The 18,578-nt window shown below is 53.9% G+C and overlaps 6 protein-coding genes across 6 annotated transcripts; 4 read left to right on the top strand and 2 right to left on the bottom strand.

Annotated features, from left to right (window-relative positions):
• Positions 1-779: 779 nt before the first annotated feature.
• Positions 780-2,839, bottom strand: C8A04DRAFT_36927 (uncharacterized protein; the record flags this gene model as incomplete). Its single annotated transcript, XM_062783697.1, has 2 exons — positions 780-2,494; positions 2,569-2,839. The coding sequence occupies 2 exons, from the start codon at positions 2,837-2,839 to the stop codon at positions 780-782; spliced, it is 1,986 nt and encodes a 661-aa protein (XP_062637461.1).
• A 1,317-nt stretch (positions 2,840-4,156) lies between these two features.
• On the top strand, positions 4,157-5,733 carry C8A04DRAFT_28208 (AAA family ATPase; the record flags this gene model as incomplete). The annotated part of the gene is made up of 3 exons (XM_062780562.1): positions 4,157-4,165; positions 4,253-4,479; positions 4,548-5,733. 3 exons carry the CDS (start codon positions 4,157-4,159, stop codon positions 5,731-5,733), a joined length of 1,422 nt encoding a protein of 473 aa, XP_062637460.1.
• Positions 5,734-5,959: 226 nt separating this feature from the next.
• Positions 5,960-7,453, bottom strand: C8A04DRAFT_28207 (uncharacterized protein; the record flags this gene model as incomplete). The annotated part of the gene is made up of 1 exon (XM_062780561.1): positions 5,960-7,453. The coding sequence occupies one exon, from the start codon at positions 7,451-7,453 to the stop codon at positions 5,960-5,962; it is 1,494 nt and encodes a 497-aa protein (XP_062637459.1).
• A 646-nt stretch (positions 7,454-8,099) lies between these two features.
• Positions 8,100-9,333, top strand: C8A04DRAFT_28206 (uncharacterized protein; the record flags this gene model as incomplete). The annotated part of the gene is made up of 3 exons (XM_062780560.1): positions 8,100-8,102; positions 8,176-8,475; positions 8,536-9,333. 3 exons carry the CDS (start codon positions 8,100-8,102, stop codon positions 9,331-9,333), a joined length of 1,101 nt encoding a protein of 366 aa, XP_062637458.1.
• A 629-nt stretch (positions 9,334-9,962) lies between these two features.
• C8A04DRAFT_28205 (uncharacterized protein) lies at positions 9,963-12,311 on the top strand (the record flags this gene model as incomplete). Its single annotated transcript, XM_062780559.1, has 1 exon — positions 9,963-12,311. The coding sequence occupies one exon, from the start codon at positions 9,963-9,965 to the stop codon at positions 12,309-12,311; it is 2,349 nt and encodes a 782-aa protein (XP_062637457.1).
• Positions 12,312-13,791: 1,480 nt separating this feature from the next.
• Positions 13,792-18,322, top strand: C8A04DRAFT_28204 (ankyrin repeat-containing domain protein; the record flags this gene model as incomplete). Its single annotated transcript, XM_062780558.1, has 3 exons — positions 13,792-13,904; positions 13,967-14,379; positions 14,439-18,322. 3 exons carry the CDS (start codon positions 13,792-13,794, stop codon positions 18,320-18,322), a joined length of 4,410 nt encoding a protein of 1,469 aa, XP_062637456.1.
• Positions 18,323-18,578: the final 256 nt, after the last annotated feature.

Genomic DNA, 18,578 nt, shown 5'->3' with positions numbered 1-18,578 from the left:
GATCATAGAAGAGATAAGATGACCGACTAGAATGCCCTAGGGCTGGGAACATTACACAGCGAGCTCAATGGTGGCCGGGTAGAGGTAGTTTTCAAGAGTTTCCTTCACTGCCGTCTATCATTTAGATTGGAAAGGAGGTACCAAACTACATCGGATTAAAACCTGTACGATGATATGCACTTGAAGTTTTACTCACATTCACACTGGCAGCGTCCTTGTTTCAACAAGACCAAGAATTGACTCCGTGCGCTGGCGGCAAAACATGGAGCTCAGACGCGCCCGCCTTTGTTCGCAAGATGTCTCTACACAATACAGCCCAGTGAATTCAATTCCATCCTTCACCTTTGGGGTATTTTTTATCGGAATTACACCGTACCTCGGACCTCCAGGCGGACTCCAAACAGGCCAATCCTTGCAAGATTTGACATGGGAATCCTGTGTCTGATTTGGTGTGCCATCCGACCGCAACGCTCTAAGCAACTTCGGAGTCTCGAATTACAATACGCGATACCTATGTTGGCACATGGACTAGTAGTACAAATACAAAACAGGTGTACCGTACCCACCCCCGGTCAATGCTCACCTCCCAGGTATAAACCCAACAGCCGATCCACAGGAAAAAAGGTACAAACAAAAACTAACTACCTAAGTTGAGCAGATGCACATAAAGCACGGCCCACGCGTCCGCGCCAAAGCCCAACGCCCCCACCCATGACAGAGGACAAAGAAGAAAAACAAAAGAAAGCAGAGGGTCTCAAACACTGGGACATGTTTCCGCTCTATTCGGCCCCATTCGTCACGAGCCTGTCGGCCCCATTTGGCCCCAAATCCGTCCTTCTGCGTTTGAAGCTGCCGCTGGGCTGCCTGCTCTCGTTGTCCTGGCCATGTACATCCGGCACATTGGCCATACTAAGGGGTTTCCCCTCCGAGATCCTGCCGCCAGCTATGCCACTTTTCAAGTCGCCCATACGCCCTTCGATGCTATCGATCCGTGATGTCAGCGCGCCCACGCGTTGTTTCAAATGGTCAGTCTCGTGCGTGAGCTGATGCGCATTAGGGTACAGCTGCTCGAGGTGACCAATTATTTGCTCCGCGAGTGCTTTGGTGGAGAGGTTATTGAACTGGCCGTCGAGGACCGTGATGGCGTGTCGGACGGCTGCAAGCTGCTTTCTGAAGTCTTCGTTAACGATGGCGGAGATGTTGTGGGTGAGCTGGTGGACCGTATGCTTAGTTGCGTCAAACTCAGACTTGATCTCGGTCAGCTCGGAGTTGATTGCATCGAGCCTCACTTTTCCCATGTCACCTAGTCCACTGTCCGTACGGATTTGGTTCGTAATCGTATCCGAAGACGGATGCTCCAAGTCTGCGACCCGCCTCGCTAGTTCAGATACGACGGTCTGCACCTGGTCGACAAGGGAAGCCATATTCTCACCAACTGCATCCGTATACTGTTGTACCTGAGAGAAGAGTGTGCTTTGTTGCGTGTCGAGGCTTTGCTGCGAGATAGCTTTGGCTTCGACCTCCGCCACCTTCTTTTGGAGATCCGGGAAAGCAATCGACATGGTCTCGGCCACGCCTTCGAGGGCTTCTGTGTCGAGACATGAAAGTTTCGCCTCGTGTTCCTCGACCTTTCGGGCTTCGTTGTTCACTCGTTCGATGCATCCCGACAAGTTGCTTTGCAGCGAGAGAGTATCTTGGGTATTCCGAACCAGCTGTCCGGCGAGCTCTTCTACCCTCTTCAATAGTCCGGAGGTGTCGGCCTTTAAAGCAGAGCTTTCCTTCTCGATGAGGGACGAGACCTGGGAGGTCGAAACCGCTTCGGGGGTTTTAGATCGTTGCTTTTCAAGGTCCTTCCGTACCACACGGAGTTCGTCCCTGACTTCCCCTAACACCTCCTCCTTTAGTTTCTTGGTCGCCGCAGCACCGTCTGTCTCTTTTGGCACTTTAGCCATCTCCGCCATTTGCTCCTTCATCTCGGCGAAACGTTTCTCAAATTCCTCTTTGAGATCCTTCGTTTCCTGTGAGTGCGCCGACTCGATTTTGGCTAGCCTTGATTTAAGCTCCTTGATTTCGGGCAGTGACTTTTTGAATGCATCTATCTGCGGGGCCGCGACCGCTGAAGCGACCGGTGCGGCTTTGCCCGCACCAGACGACGGCAAGCCGCTGCCAACAAGCTGGGCAATAGACCGAGCCGTGTTATCAACGATACCCTGTGACTTTTGGATCTGGGCGTCGAGAACACGCACGCGCTCGGCATACCTCACCCTGTGCAGATTTTGTACCTCAGGAATAGAAGGAAATTCGGCATGTTTTATCATCGATTTGCTATATTCCGCCTGCCTCTGTTTCAAGACCTTGTCGAGAGGGTCGCGCTCTGCCCGGAGTCTAGCAACTTCAATGATTGCCTCATCATGCTGCCTAAGTAAGCTCATAAGCGCTTCCTGTGGGGAACCCTTGTCCAGGTCAGGGCTCTTCGTCGGGGACCGAGAAGGCGCTGAGGGAGCAAGTTAGTACTACACCAAACAAGCGGGCCGGGGGACGGGTCGGGATAGGGAGGGTCGGACTCACCGGTTCTCGTTCCTAGGTCAGGGCGCGCAGAAAAGGCGGAATTTGGAGGTTTCGTTGGGGAGTTCACCGACGGCGCATCGCGAGAAGTATCCGAAGGAATACGGCGATCCCGGGCCACCGCATCGGCATCCCGACGATACCTATCTTCTTTATAGGAATCTGAGGTTGATCTTTGGAAACTCTCCCGGCGGCGGTCTCGTATGTCGACGTTGCGCCGATCATCTCCTGTAGGACGTCGGGAGTATGCGTCGGACGATGATCTGTACGACATATTCCGTTCGACCAGGCTTGAAACACTCAGCCGAAACGGCGCAAGGAGTGATGGGTATACAATCGGGAAACGAAACACCACCGCGGAGTAGCGCGCTTATAGCGGCTATTGGCTGCGCATGGGCTTGGGTCCTTCGACCGGGAACCGAATTGGGTGCGAGTCAAGAAGCAGGAAGTGTCGGGTAGTGCAAATAACCCCACGCCGAGTTTTACAGCGATAGAACCCCCTCTCAGAATGTGATGTCGGCGGACGACCAAAGCTTGTATCAATTCCTAAAATCAAGGAGTTTTTTTCCGGGCTGGCAGTCGCGCGACTTTGGGCTGATGGTCGGACAGGGGTTCCCCACACTCTTGATGGAGCGCGATTCGAATTTGCAAGCTTGCGCGCAACGCGTTTTCGACCGAAGATGTGATGCGGATGCTGATGGTGACGAGAGAAATGGCGAGCCGCATGCAACGGGGGACACGCGAGCATAAAAATCGGGTAGAGCAAATCGGGGAGCTCCTGTTTGAAGGTTTGAAGTTGGGCTGTTGGCGCGTTGGTTCCCTCAAAGCTGAAGACGAGGTGAACGAACAATCGATAAATAGAAATGGGGGCCGTTTGGGTTGGGCTGAGAGGCGTGACATAGCAACCAATGGTGTCTGGTACTTGTGTGTAACTCTTGCCAAGGCACAACGTTCGAAAGGCAAGCAAAAGCAAGGCACCTACGAATAACGTGAGCTACCGAACGAGGCCGGGCGCTCGACAGAGAATGGACCCCGCCTCGTTTCCTCCGGCTTGTTTTGTTTTTAACGCAGCGGGCAACTGGCGGTGTAGTTGAAAAAAGGCAAGGGAAGTCAAGAAGAGTGATGGCCATTTGACTGGAGGAGTAGTTAAAGCCTGTGGGGTTACTTTTACACGCTACAGGGAACGGTGCCGAACTAAAAACCTAGAAGACGGTCTTTGCACCATGTTCTCGAACCTGGGGGATAGAATTGGCACTGCGTTCGCTCACCTTTGAGGGTGCTGAGACCAAGAATAAGTCAAATAACTAATTAGAGTTTCTCGTTTCGAATGTGGAAATTTGAACCCTAGTTCCCGAATGGGGAGAACACGTGAGGGGAGGCTGACTGACACCTGTGTGATCTTATTCTTTTCCTCCAAGTCCAAGCCAACGATGGGCAAAGGAGTGGTCCTGCGCATCCAGGACGAATTGCTGACTAACTTGAGCCCCACACCTACATTCAAGCTTGGCTTCTTGCCTCGCGAACTTTGAGCCGCGTTTATCACAACACCAGCTCAGCGTGACCGATTTTAGCACACCAACTTCAATTCAAGATGGCTGCTGTAAGTAACTACTGTTCTGGGGGCAATTAATCAATTAGTTTTATACCACACAATCAATAGCAGTTGAACTAACGCCCTTTGATGCAGCCTGTCGTCACTGTCTCCGAGAGCAAAGAGCTCCGGGGGCTCAACCTGATCGCGGCACATTCACACATTCGAGGGCTCGGCGTCGATGCGGACACCTTGGAGCCCAGGGCGGTGTCGCAAGGGTTGGTCGGCCAAGAGAAAGCCCGGAAGGCTGCTGCGGTTGTGTTGGAGATGATCAAGCAGGGCAAGATTGCTGGCCGCGCTGTGCTGATTGCCGGCCCTCCTAGGTAGGCTTTTTGCGCTTGCGATATGGCCTCCACGAAGATTTTTGCTGATGATGGATTTTGCCTGTTAGCACTGGGAAGACAGCAATTGCCATGGGAATGGCTCAATCGCTCGGCCCCGACGTCCCCTTCACGACTCTCGCCGCCTCGGAAATCTTCTCGCTCGAAATGTCAAAGACCGAGGCTCTCACCCAGGCTTTCCGCAAGTCAATTGGTGTTAGGATCAAGGAGGAGAGTGAGATTATGGAGGGCGAGGTGGTGGAGATCCAGATCGACAGGAGTGTGACGGGCGGTGCGAAGCAGGGCAAACTCACCATCAAGACGACCGACATGGAAGCCATTTACGATATGGGAAGTAAGATGATTGATGCCATGACAAAGGAACGTGTGATGGCGGGCGACATTATTTCGATCGATAAGTCGTCGGGCAAGATCACCAAGCTCGGCAGGTCGTATGCTAGGTCCCGCGACTACGACGCCATGGGAGTCGACACCAAGTTCCTCCAGTGCCCCGACGGCGAGCTTCAGAAGCGCAAAGAGGTCGTGCATACGGTGTCTCTGCATGAAATTGATGTCATAAACTCACGGACGCAGGGCTTCCTTGCATTGTTCTCTGGCGACACGGGTGAGATCAGGAGTGAGATCCGGGACCAGATCAACACCAAGGTTGGTGAGTGGAAGGAGGAGGGGAAAGCCGAGATTGTCCCTGGCGTTCTGTTCATTGACGAAGTCCACATGCTGGACATTGAATGCTTCTCCTACGTCAATCGGGCGCTCGAGTCAGACCTGGCCCCCATTGTTATCATGGCGAGCAACCGCGGCCATTCGCGCATCCGAGGAACCGACTACAAGAGCCCGCACGGCCTACCGCTCGACTTCCTTGACCGCGTCGCCATCATCAACACGCATGCCTATACTGGAGATGAACTCCGCCAAATTCTCTCTATCCGCGCGCAGGAGGAAGAGGTGGACCTCACGCCTGACGCCCTAGCGCTGCTCACCAAGATTGGCCAGGAGGCCGGGCTTCGCTACTCCAGCAACCTCATCACCACATCGCAGCTCGTCTGCGCGAAGAGGCGCGCCAAGCAGGTCAGCGTGGACGACGTCCAGCGAAGTTTCAAACTCTTCTACGACCCAACCAGGAGTGTGCGGTTTGTGACCGAGTCCGAGAAGCGTCTAATTGGTGATGACGGTGGCGTTGACTTTACCGTCAAGGCGGCCGGAAATGTCATTGGGGAGAAGATGGACACGAGCTAGATCAAAGAAGGGGCGATGTCAAAGTTGTTTTGCGGGCGTTTTTCGGGGCGGGGACAAAACTGGGTTTCACTGACTACAATTTTTACGGAGGGAAAGGATTTGGGATCATGTACCATTCTGTCATTCATAGACGCGGGAACGAGGCTTACGGCCGGCGAACCCGCTCCTCTCTACAGGTCCTGGGGTTTGCTTCTGTGTTGGGGTACGCTGAGTACAATCTGAAGTTTTACCCAAATGTGGCTACTCTTGACCACTCCCCTTCTTTCCCTGCCGGCCGAAATTCGACTCCTTCGCCAAAATATCCAGCATCCTGCCACGCTTTCATGGTCGGCCCGTCAAACGGCCCTTGTTTAGGCGCTCCATCACGCCCATCGATCCAACGGAACTCCCACATCTTAGATCCACCTTTCTCGCCCGCCTCGTCTGACCCGGGCGGCGGCGGCTCAACCCATGCTTCGCCCGTCTCGTTGCGGTACTCGCGTATGAGTCGCTCCCGCTCCCGGTCGTAGATGTTCGGATAGTCCCGCTGCATAAGCTTGTCCGCCGCGTCGGCGATGGCATTTATTGCCTCGCGGATCCGTACTTGTTCCGGGTCTTCCGGCTCCTTGTTCGTGTCAACGTCCATTGCCTCGGTAGCTTGAACGTCCCCTCCATTTGCGACCTTGATCCTTTTCTGCTTCCACTTTGGCAGCTTTTTCGCTTTGGACTGCTTCGTCTGACCTCTCCTTAACCTCCCTAGTGCATCTAGTGCCGTCTCGCCCGGTTCCAGCATCACGATGAGCTCCTTGAACAAGTCACCTGTCAAAACGCTATCATTCTCGCGCTGTTGCTTGCGTAACTCCGCTTCGCGCTTATCATGCGCTGCGGCTGCCCGCTTCATCTCCTTCTTGCTGATACCCTCTAGCCACCGGTCGTGTGCGGCGTCCTCATCGGCGGCTTTGCGAATGTAGTTACCCGCCTCGTCGAAAGCACCTTCTTCTTGCTCCTCCCGCATATTAAATGCGTCAATCTTGGGCGCGTGCTTTTTAAGGCCCCCCAAGCCAACCTCTGCATCGACCCCTTCTTCTGCGATGGCGAGAGCCACAGTCTCGTCGTCGTCGTCGTCGTCCTCATCATCCTCTTCCTCCTCCCCCTCTTCCCGCCCACTATTGCCGGGGTACCCATCTATCCGTACTGTACCGCCACTTTTGCTAGCGTTTTCCTGACCCTGGATTTCCTTGTCGGTAAGGAAACGGACTTGCTTGTCTTTTCTACCGGACGTCCTGTCGTCATCTGCTGCCGTCGCGTCCCCATCGTCAAGGTCGCCAAACATATCCACCTCATCATCCTCGACGTTGCCCTTTCCGCCACTATCATCCTTGGAAGTGTAATTATCCATCACCTCGGCCAGGTCCACATCCTCGGCCGCCTTCCCATTCCTGCCTCGGGCTTCGGCCCTCGCATTAAATGTCTCGTTGTCTGAATCCGAATCGTAACCGTCGATGTTAACTGCGCCGCGCTTCGTGGCTCTCCCAGATGCGCCAATCACGTCCGCTTCGAGGGCACCGTCGTTATCTTCATCTTCGTCACGGGCACTCGGCGCCAGTGCTGATGGGTTGCGAACGTCAAACTTGACCTTTTTGAGCGTAGGGGAACCTTCGTCACGTTCCTCGCCGTGGTGTACCCGAGCGAATGCTTCGCCCGCCCGTTTTGGACGCGCGGCCGAGTATCTGGAAGCCATCCTCCCGCAAGTTCGTCGACGGCGATCGGGGGTGGGGTGGGGCGGAAAACGTCGAATGCGCGAGATGCGCGGAGTACCTAATCTGTGCGCCAACAATTATGGGAGGAGATGGGCCCAAGAGTATCGTAAGCGTGAAATAATGGCGTAGAATAGAGGATAAATTTACGGCGCTTTCTGCCTAGTTGCAAGGAGGCCTGGAGAAAAATAGGAGGAAGGCGTGAACAACATTCCCATCCTAGCTACCGACATGTCGCATCCATGCATTGGTTGTCCAGTGCCACCGGAGCACCTGAGCTTGCTGCTGTGAGGTCCCGCCACACAACTGAACATGACGAGATGACCCGCTAACGTGAGAACCCCACAGCAGCATGTCCACCCCGCACAGTGCTTGCGTGGGCTCCATTCACAGTGGCGCTGCGGGTCACCCCCGGACGGCCTGATGTCACCCATGGTTGCCTTTTCAACTTGCACCTCAAGCGGGCTTGGGAGGCCCGATTTCCGATTCAACAACATCCATATTCCTCGCCATAACCTGAACTTCCACCACAGCAGTTCTTTCGAGGCTCGCATCTACGCCGCAGCCCCTGCCTCCCCGGGATAAATCACCACATTTCGCGCGCTTAAAGTCTCAACACCCAACATCGCGATGGTGAGCCGAACCCCGCGCTTGGAGGTCCATCGCGTGGACTGTTCAGTACCAGACGCTAATGTCGCGAACACAGTTTAACCCCTTCAACCCCGGCGGAGCCGGCTATGGAGGTGGACTACGAGCTCCGCGCGCACAACGGTTCGACGAATACTACCGATGTTACCCCCTCATCATGGCCCCCGGTGCAGAGCGCCCCGAGCTTAACTACGGCTCCAAGATCTTCCTTCCCCCATCTGCTTTAGATAAGGTGTCGAGGTTGCATGTCCAGTGGCCGATTATGCTAGAACTCATCAACGGGGCGACGAGCAAACACACCCATGCGGGCGTGCTGGAGTTCGTTGCGGAGGAGGGGAGAGCTTACATTCCACAATGGGTGAGTGGGAAATTCCCTTTGAATTCTCGTACCTCGCTCGGTTGTGCTGACCGAAGGTAGATGATGCAATCACTTCAACTAGACGTCGGTGACATGATCCAAGTCAAGACCACCTCACTCGAGCTTGCGAAGCTCGTTAAGTTGCAACCCCAATCTGTCAACTTTCTGGAAATCACCGACCCCCGCGCCGTCCTCGAGAAAGCTTTCCGTAACTTCGCCTCCTTAACTAAGGGTGATGTTTTCAGCTTCGAATACAACGATGAGATTTACGATATGGCGGTCCTGGACGTGAAGCCGGAGACAGATAAGATGGGCGTGAGCATGATTGAGACAGATGTCAGCGTCGATTTTGCCCCTCCTGTCGGTTACGTCGAGCCAGAGAGAACGACTAAGGGCAGTGGCACGAGCACGCCCCGGAGTGCGCGAGGTGGGGGCCAGGGTGTGCCTCCCGGGGGCCTGTTGTACAACCAAGGGACCATGGCACAGGCGATCAACTATGACTCGATTGCACCGGGTTCAGCAGCATCTTTGGCTGGCAACTTCTTGGGGGAAGGGCAAAGATTGACCTCAAAAAGAAGCAGTAAAGCTCCCACGCCGAAGCCTACAACACCTGTTACCGGGTCCTCGGCCGCAAATAACGCTGCTGCGGTGCCTTTGCGGCGAACTAACGGGCCGGCTCCTCTCCGTCTCCCCCCAACCAAGTTATTTTTGGGTTACGAGATCAAACCGGTGAAGACAGCGGAAGACAAAGAAAGAGAGGTGGCGAGCTCCAAACAACCTCACTTTGCAGGGCAGGGACAAACATTAAGGGGGGCAGTGAAGAGAAAGGGTGAGGACGATGAAAAGACGTCGAAGTAAACCACGGCTAGAGAGTCGCATTATCAAAGAGTATGGGTGGTAAGGGTTAATTTAGAGGCCAAATGCTTCCATGGTTTGGTTCACCGGCGTCATGGGGATCCGGAGGTAGGCGAATGGGCTTTTCGTGCTACAGTGGGGTGGTGGTTAGGAGATTGCCTCCACTTACAATGCTTCTGTTGGTAGTGAATAGAAACTCGCCTTGGCTTCCTAAATGATTATCCCGCGATGAAAAGGCCATGAGTCTTTTTCATGCCATATGTCATCACTGACGTGTGGGTTTGGTGTCAATACCATAGATACCATGTACGGAGTAATTACATCGCATCTAGCACGGACCTGGTGGTAATGCTGATTTAAAGAGCGCCAGGTGCAAACAGCTGTCGAGCGTTTCCGAAAGGCCTTGCCAAGGCTACAATTGTCGACCACTCCACCACCTCATTCATTTCAAGTTGCCTGTACTTCAACTCCGTCCGGTCTCTATTGAATCTTCCCTCATCAACCCACCAATTCCCGATTGCCAGTTTCAGAAAATTTGAATTGCAAGAGCCGGGATAGTGCGCCCATGATTCCTCGACAAGACACCAATTTTCCGTACCATCCTCGGGAAACTTCACAAGATTAACGACAACATGGAACCCGCTGAGTCGGCACGCTGTCTGCGGCCGCGCCAAGCACCCGGCATGCCGGCTCGTCCGGCGGGTAGTGCCGTTCCGAAAGCGGGCGGCGGCCGAATGACAAGGAGCTCGGCTGCACTCACCATCACTTCCCCAACCAACAGGAGCTCGACGGTGCCTCCACTGCTCAGCATCCCAGTCAGGTCGCACAAACGGGCGAGATCATCATCCAAGAGCGCAAGCCAAAGCCAGCAGGCAAAACGGACTCGCCCGTCCACCCGCAAATTGGGATTTTACGAGGAGGATAGTGAGACCTGGGACGATGGAGACGATGAGGGCGATGAGGACGACGAACCCCTCCTCCGCCCTAGCCCTAAGGTGGAGCAGAAATCGACTCCTCGCAAACAACGCAATTTGAAGGCTTCTAGGACCATAACTCCGAAAAAGTCAAAATCTCTCACCCGAGCAATCAAGAGCCCTCTTCAGCAAGCGGCCAAGAAAACCCCGACGGCCAAAGATAACACGGTCGCCGCGGAGGACAGTCCTTTCATACCCGACTGGGCCAGTCTTCCCTATCTCATACTTCTCCAAATTTTCCGAGATGCGGCAGCGCCGCTCACTCAGTTAGACCAGGTCAAATGGCTCGTTGCAACAAGTGGTGTTTGCCGCGCGTTTGCAGAGCCCGCTCTGACCCCTCTATACGAAGCGCCGCCGTTGCTGACCCGATCTATGACTCACGGTCTTGTCTCGCTACTTGCCAAAGACCCGTCGACAACGTTGTTCAATTACCGGAACAAGGTGATAGAGCTAGTGGTCGACGTCGAGGAAATTTCGTCAAGGACATTCAAGGGTAGGCCGCTAGATCTCGAGGGCCTCGTTAGGAATGTACCTCGCTTGAAGTCTCTGCAGTTCCTCCACTGGAAAGATGACCCGCCTTATCGCTCCCTCGAAGGCAACTTGCGATGGAGCTATCCCGTGTCTCTCTTCTGGGGTCTCAATGGAGACCCCAATCCAAGGCGGGGGACCCCGGGTCACAACCATGTACGACTCGCCGCGTGGCAGTGGAATCGGCGGCTGATGGGATCAGACCTCAATCTCGATGGTATCGCCAGTCTTCACCAAACCCCTGCGTTTGTAGGTCTGGAGAAAGTCACATTTGTCAACTACCAAGTCCCTTCGCTTCATGCGAAAGAGGCCGATGACGACCACCAGATTGACACCCTTGACCAGGAAATGATTCAGAAACTCGCAAACGCAATCAACGCTTTGCCGGCTCTCAAACACCTCACATTTGAGTCGTCGACCGCGGTGAACTGGCGGCTACTTCCATTGCTCCCCAAGAACCTCGAATCCTTGGAGTTGATCAATTGCTGGGACGTCAAGGGCGAAGACTTTTCCAGCTATCTCCTCTCGAGTGGGTACCGACTGAAGCGCCTCTTACTACTCCACAATCAGTCCCTCGATCTTTCCTTTGTTACCATCCTTGGAGAAGCGTGCCCAAACCTGCGGCTGCTTTACGTGGACTGCAAGACTTTCAACCACCACGAGTTTTACCACGACTCAGACCCGTCTTATGAGCAACTTCTCATGGCGGGCCAAGTGCCTGTGTGGCCTGAGAGTCTGGAATCTCTCCAGATGTTAAACATGAAGAAATGGACGGCCGAAGCGGCTGAAACGCTCTTCCGGTCACTCGTCGACGCTGCCCCGAAGTTGCATAGCCTCCGCCGAATCGATCTCAAAGCCATGCTGAGCATCCCCATCCAAGAGCGCTCTCATCTTCGCAACAAGTGGGCACGCAAGCTCAAACACATCTTTTTGCGCGAGTTCCACGACCCCACGTCGCTCTTTTCCTTAAGACATAGACTGCCCCAGGACCCAGGAAATCCAGTCAAGGGCGTGAGCAAGAAGAGTGGCACTTCCAGAACCACTCAAAAGACTACCGTTCCCGATGTCCCTTCCCGCCGAAGCAGTCGTATCACCGCCAAGTCGTCACATCCGTCATCTCGCGCCAGTAGCATTGGCCGAGATCTGCGTCACGGGCTCAACCGGCCATCGTATGCTGATCCGGATACAGACGAGGACATGGATATGGATGACGAAGGTGGGGATGAGCTAGGTGAGAGGAATGAGGAGAGCGCCGGGCCGCACTCTCCAGCGTCTTCTTCGAGAACAGGCGATGGAGATGGAGAAGAAGTGACATTCCGCCATGGTTTGTGCGAAAAGGTGGAGGTCCAACTGGACAACCAAAAATCGGTAGAGACGACACTGACAATGGATGATTTCCTTGATGATGAGAATGATGACCTGTCAGACGACGACTGGATGGGAGAGGATGAGGACTCGGATGGGGCATATGCTTGGTAACGAGAAGAGGCGATTACATTTATTTGTCCTTCTCGTTTTTTGCCTCTACTTTATCATCTTCTAACACTTTTTTTAATATCCAACCAGATGATAGCGGTGACATAAGGACGATACTCGCTACTATGCGTTGCTACTCTCTCTTTGCTTATTAGGGCAATGGTTTCAGGCTTTGTTTAGGCTTTAGGAATTGGAACAGAGACTGGAATCTAGCGATTGAGAAAGACGCTGTGGGTCCGGCGCACAAGGCGAATCAAAAGAGGGCATATAATCCGCGTCCAATTCCAGGCCACCGCTTGATTCTCGCTCGCTATACTGTCCACTTCATGGAGCCTACTGGTTTCCGAGGCGTCTTGTTCGTAGGAACTGTCGCGTAATGTAGTGGAATGATAACCCGAGATGTACTCGACGAGCACGACGAAATGCAACATTGACGAGGCGCTCTAGCTTACCACCGGGGCTTGGAATTTGCTGTTAAGCTGATTAAATCGATTCATTATGGCGGAACCGGTACCTACAAATCCCCCGGGCGCAAGAGTTGGTGCTCAAAGTGTAATTGTATGTACATGGTATGACAGCCTAGGAAGAGGAGGATGGGAAGGGATCGAGTTTCGGAAGGCAACCTGTTTGGGCTGCGTAACGGTACCGAACCCCAAAGATTCAGGGAGGTAGGTACTGATAGAAATACCTCAGCGTCTCGGGACAAGACACCTATGATGATGTAAAGACTTTAACATCTGAAAGTATTGAGCTACCTGCATACCTACCTAGGGACATGTACATACCTGAGTTGTGGTCACCAAAACAAGAGAGCCGGAAACAGTCTAGACAAGCTGTAATAATCACCGGATATGAGAGAACACCGTTTCAAGGTGTTAAAGCCTACATACCTCTGCTACCTACCTACCTAGGTACCTACCTGAGGTAAGTATGTACACAGATACTGTCACAGCTACTGTGACTGTCTCATACGCGCGGATACCAAGCTCTTCCTATTCAATCCATAGGCTATTTTAGAACGCGCCAATTCAAAAACTCACAGGTTCTCTTTGAAGTTCATATTTCGAAGTTTAAACTTTTGTGATTTGGCACATCTGAGCCAATGTGATTCGGCACATTGCATGCATGCGATGTGTGAGTTCAGCTGCCCACACAGCCACGTCACCCAGAAACGGTGTTGCACTGGCGAGGCTCGCTCAACCGTCCGGGGTCGCACAATGTTTTGATAATGTCGCAGTGCAGTGAGGAGACTGCGGCACCGTGTGTACCCCTGAGGGTGCTGTGGCAGGGGTCGTCGACAAGGCTCTGTCCATCGTGAACGCCGAGTTCCAGACACGAAACTCTCTCAATGTTGCCTGCTGATTGAATTGTTGTCGTCTACTTTCCCTTCTTTCTTCAAATGGCGAGGCTCGCAACGAAATAATCGGCTCAGCTCGAGCGAGCCTCGACCTCGATTTTCCTATTCAAGATTCCCTGTGTCGACATGTTAACCACCTTGGTGGTTCGGCTCCTCGTCGGAGCCCTCCTTGCGACATGCGTTGCCGCCAATGACGCTGGAGATGACTTCTCCAACAACCTGTTTTCTGATTTAGCGCCGTACGTGATATTGACCGTGCTAAGAATTGTATGGCGCTAATCCACGTCCCGCTGGTATATAGACTGTTAGCGCTGTTTGGGGAGAGAGTTACCATGCAATTCATGAGTCAATCCACGGGATGGTCCGACAATGTTATCCTGGCCGTGGCCCCGCTGGGCATCATTACTGCCGTCATCGGGGCTATTAGGGTTGGCGGCCCGACGTGGCTTCGAGCTATTATCGGGAGGGCAAGGGAGAACCGGGCGGTAGTCGAGGCCGAATTAATGTCCTCGACTTCTAAGGAGGTCTGCGAGCTGTGGAACGGTCGGGATATTGTACGTGTAATGGGGGCGGGACCGATCCGTGAATTCATCATCCTCATCCCCGAGGAGGGTGACGGAGATCGAGGGTCGGTAAAGGAGGTACAGGTAAAGGGGTTGATGAATCGTAAAAACGAGGTCCATGAGGTTCAGGATCGATACCTTACTGAGTACGGTCAGTCGCCACTAAAACCTCTGCTATTCTCCCAGTTTAAGTGCTAACAGCCGTACCAGTGCGCACGTTCCAGGACAGCATCTTCGACCCCTCGAAGATAGTCGGGATGTTCAAGTCAATTCTCAAGAAGAACAACCCCCCGCATAGTGGTGATCTCGAGGAAGCCATGCACATGACGCTGGATGACACCTGTTCCAAGGTGCCCGACACAGGCAACAATCCGGGGCTCGGGACTGACCGTGACAACCGCCCAGTTGTGGTTATTCGGAATTTGGACGTGCCCGCGCCTAGCCTCACGCTCAATGTACGGAGTCGGGTAAGCCGGGGAGAGCTATATCTGGTTGCGTTATTCGGTACTCTCCTTCAGCTCGGCGTCCTAGTCTTTTCTGGGTTTACTGCGTACCACCCTACGCTTAACTCTAACTGGCTCAAGGATGGGAAGGCTGTCGCCGACTACGCCTTTCCTTGTAACGCGATAGGGACCCTGTTGTTGGTAACAGGTGTACTCATTTGTAGCCACGTTGTCGAGGGTGCCACATTGGAAAGACGATACCGGCCAGTCGGGGACGAGGCCCGTGTTGTATGGCTGCAACAGTCGGGCACAGTTAACGACCAGACCTTCGAATCATTTGCTATATTCCCCAGGCAACCCCAAACAATAATCACAACGTCCCAGCGCAAGGATACACACGGTTCGTCACCTACTTTGGTACTTGGAGAGACCATCGCCGTTATCGGAGCAACGATCAGCCTCTGCGGCTTCGTCGCTCAGTTTGTTGGCTTACGCGGGATGCATTGGTCGTCATCGATCGCCCAGCTAATCGCGGTAGCCTTGATGGTGGGCCTTAGGGCATGGGTTCGCCGCAATCTCGCACAGTTGCCGGCATCCCAGCGTTTACTTTCAGGCCACGAGTTAGACTGGTTGGCTATGACTCTAACTAGCGGACTCGCGAGAGCGTCCTGGCGCATTCCCCTCAACAACGGCGGGGCCACCCAGGCTGGGAACAACGGAGATGCCTCCCAAAACAACGGCGAGCTGGATCGGTCGAGCAGACCGTGGGATTGGAAAACCGCCGCTGTTGAGCCCCTGGGAAAGCTCCAAGCGCTGGAAGACACCAATACTGCGAGTTCTGACGGGCCTGAAAATCCATTAGCAACAAGGGCTCACAGAGCAATGATGTTAAGAAGAGATCTTGGTGAGGTGTCGGACTGGCAAGGACCGGCATCCGCCGAGGCAATTGCTCTGGCGCGTGCGATTGAGATTACCATGGACACACTGTTTGGCACAGAACCAGGAGGCAATGAGAATCTTACCTGGCACCTCTCTACTTCGAGCTCTTCCGCGGGATCATCGGTAGCATTTCGTGTGGAGCGACTCAGGACCGGACACTGGAAGGCTTTCTCGGACGAGCTCGAAGCCGGACTATCGCTGTGGCTATACTCGGTGGCTAACCTTGAAGAAACACCGGAGAATGGTGTAGGGGGTAACCAGCAAGTGGAACATGGGAATCGCAGGACCAGCGAGAGAGGATCCCTTGTGTTTAAATCAATGCGAGGAGAAGATGACAAGTGGCTGCGTATCAAGGGAAAACAAACAAAGCGTAGCCTCCGACTCCTAGGCCCATTTACCGACACCCTAATCCAGGAGCTCCGGTGGTGGATACCTGTGTTTAGTGATACTAACGTTATCGGGGCATATATGGAGAGTGAGCGACAAGGCCGCAACAACATGATCGAGGTGAAGAACCATCGAATAGTCGGGCCTGCGTCCACCTGGGGCCCTGGCTCATATATCTGTCACAGTCCTATCCCCGGCGAGGGTGCTTCTACCTCTGATGACAGCAGTATGGCGTTGACACCCGATCAAGCCACTTGGACCGTGGCCGTGGACTCCTCCGTCCCTCTCGCCACATTATATGCTCTGCACATGTTCACTGCCTTCATGTGGGCTGTGGCGAAGAGGATGACGGCGCCGATTCCAGGTGGAGCCGGCATTCGGCCTTCAGAAGGGGGCAGCGCGCCCATGGGGTGGAAGTCATTCGCGCTGCACAACGGGAAACTTCACAAGATGGCCCAAGACATCCACAGCACCGGACTTGGAACCCTAGGAGACGTCTACCTTGCTATCATTCCACCCCTGAGCATCGAACGGAAGTTACCACAGCCCGACGCCATCATTGAATGGGCACAAGGGCGGGCCTATCCACGTGGGCAGTTTGCGCCCATGGACGGGACAACTGAAGTCTGTCTGTGGCTTCTTCAGGTAACGAAGGGGTTGCGAGAAGATATCGTGGGCAGGGCGGTCGCCGTTCTGATGGAACACTTGAGGGTTGTCAACGATACTATCAAGCTATTCGAAGCTCTGCACTCTCCCAGGTCACAGATCCAGCGGTTGAACAAGGACAGGGATATCATGACAAAAGCTTTGGATGGCGTTGACGATGGGGTGTTGGCGTTCATTTTGGGGCTCTATCAACTTCAACGTCGGCCTTGGAACATTGCCTTGCCCCGAGCAATTCAGCCCTTAGACGAGCGAGACGTGATTCCCAAGCTCCAGGGCCTTCCCGAAATTAAACGTGTTCCCGGCTTATCCGTCCGGGGGTCTGCCCCACCTGTGGTTTTGGGCGAGAAAGATGCGCTTGGTTGGACAGCTCTCAACTATGCGATCAGCCGCTCATCGGGAGTGGACAAATTCTTCGATATAAGCCCGGGAGAGCACCTTAATATTCGAGACCTCCAAGGAGCGGACCTCAACACTCGAGATCTCCAGGGACGGACACCACTGCACCATGTTTGCCAGACTAACCAGGCGAGCGATCTACATCAACTCATACGAGCGAAAGCTGACATCACCGCACGAGATATTTACGGAATGACGCCCTTGCACTTGGCTGCGCATTCCGGGACTGGTGAAATGGTGAGGATGCTGGTAAACGCTGGGGCAGATATAAACCAGACAGATGGGTCGAGAAATACGCCACTGCATCTTGCTGCGTTTGCAGGAAGCAAAGAAGCTCTCATCGCGTGTTTGGAATATGCAAACGTGACGTTGCGCAACAACCAGGCGGGAACCGCCTTGCACCTGGCTGCGATTAGGAGGAAGGGAAGTGCTGAGGAGAGGGCTGAGATAATCAAGACTCTTGTTGAGAATTCGGGCATCGACATAGAGGCAGTGGGGAGTCACGAGTTGACGCCGCTAGAGTATGCTGCAGAGACCGGGCATGACGATGCCGTCAAGCTTCTCATTGAAATGGGCGCTAGCATTGAAGGTAGCGATGGTGGTGGTTCGCTTCTGGTCCCGATACACTTCGCTGCTGAAAACGGGCACACGGCTGTTGTCAAGGTTTTTCTTGACCAAGGCGTCGATAAGGAGATCAAAAGTCTGACCGGCGATACGCCGTTACACTGCGCCGCCAGACGCGGACACGAGGCTGCTGTTCGGCTCCTCATCGAGGAAGGTGCTGACAAGGAAACAAGAAATGGTTCTGGCTTAACACCGCTATTGCGTGCCGCTGAAGGGGGGCACGAGGCAGTTACTCGGTTTCTCCTCGAGCAAGGTGTTGATAAGGAGGCGAAGGACCGCCATGGCCAGACAGCACTGCACACATCTGTGATCTATGGGCATATGGCTGTTGTTAAGCTTCTCATCGAGCAGGGCGCGGATATGGACGTGAAGAATAATAAGGGGTCGACAATCCTGCACCTTGCTTGTCGTAACTTGGTGGATCCTGTCAAGTTTATTATCGAACAAGGTGCTACGGACTTGGAGGTGAGGGATAATGACGGGTGTACCCCGCTACACTATGCTGCTGACAGTGGGGCGGTGCACGTTGTCAAGCTTCTTATCGCACTGGGCGCTGAGGTTGGGGTCAAAAACAATAAAGGCGAAACACCAGCGATGGTGGCGCGGGGCGAGTACATTTCGGAATTGTTGACACTGTAGTTGGGGAGTCTGCGTTCTTTTTTTGAATATCCAATAGCATTACTACCTACTCACATTAATTCTCTCTCGGCACGCTTTTTTCCCCCCAATATTGACCCATTCTCACACCCTCCCGGTGGGTGGATGCGGCGCGTTAGCGAGCTACCCACAGCAGGAGCGAATCTGTCACAGTGAGATAGGTACCATGCTACCGCGATCGCCGCTAACCGTTAGGGAGCCGATGCCCCACACATGAACCTGGGGCCAATAACAACCT

Source organism: Dichotomopilus funicola (genome assembly GCF_033296635.1).
Source record: "Dichotomopilus funicola strain CBS 141.50 unplaced genomic scaffold C8A04scaffold_27, whole genome shotgun sequence".
In the NCBI taxonomy this organism is placed as follows: domain Eukaryota; kingdom Fungi; phylum Ascomycota; class Sordariomycetes; order Sordariales; family Chaetomiaceae; genus Dichotomopilus; species Dichotomopilus funicola.
This window is presented reverse-complemented; position numbering and strand designations above follow the sequence as displayed.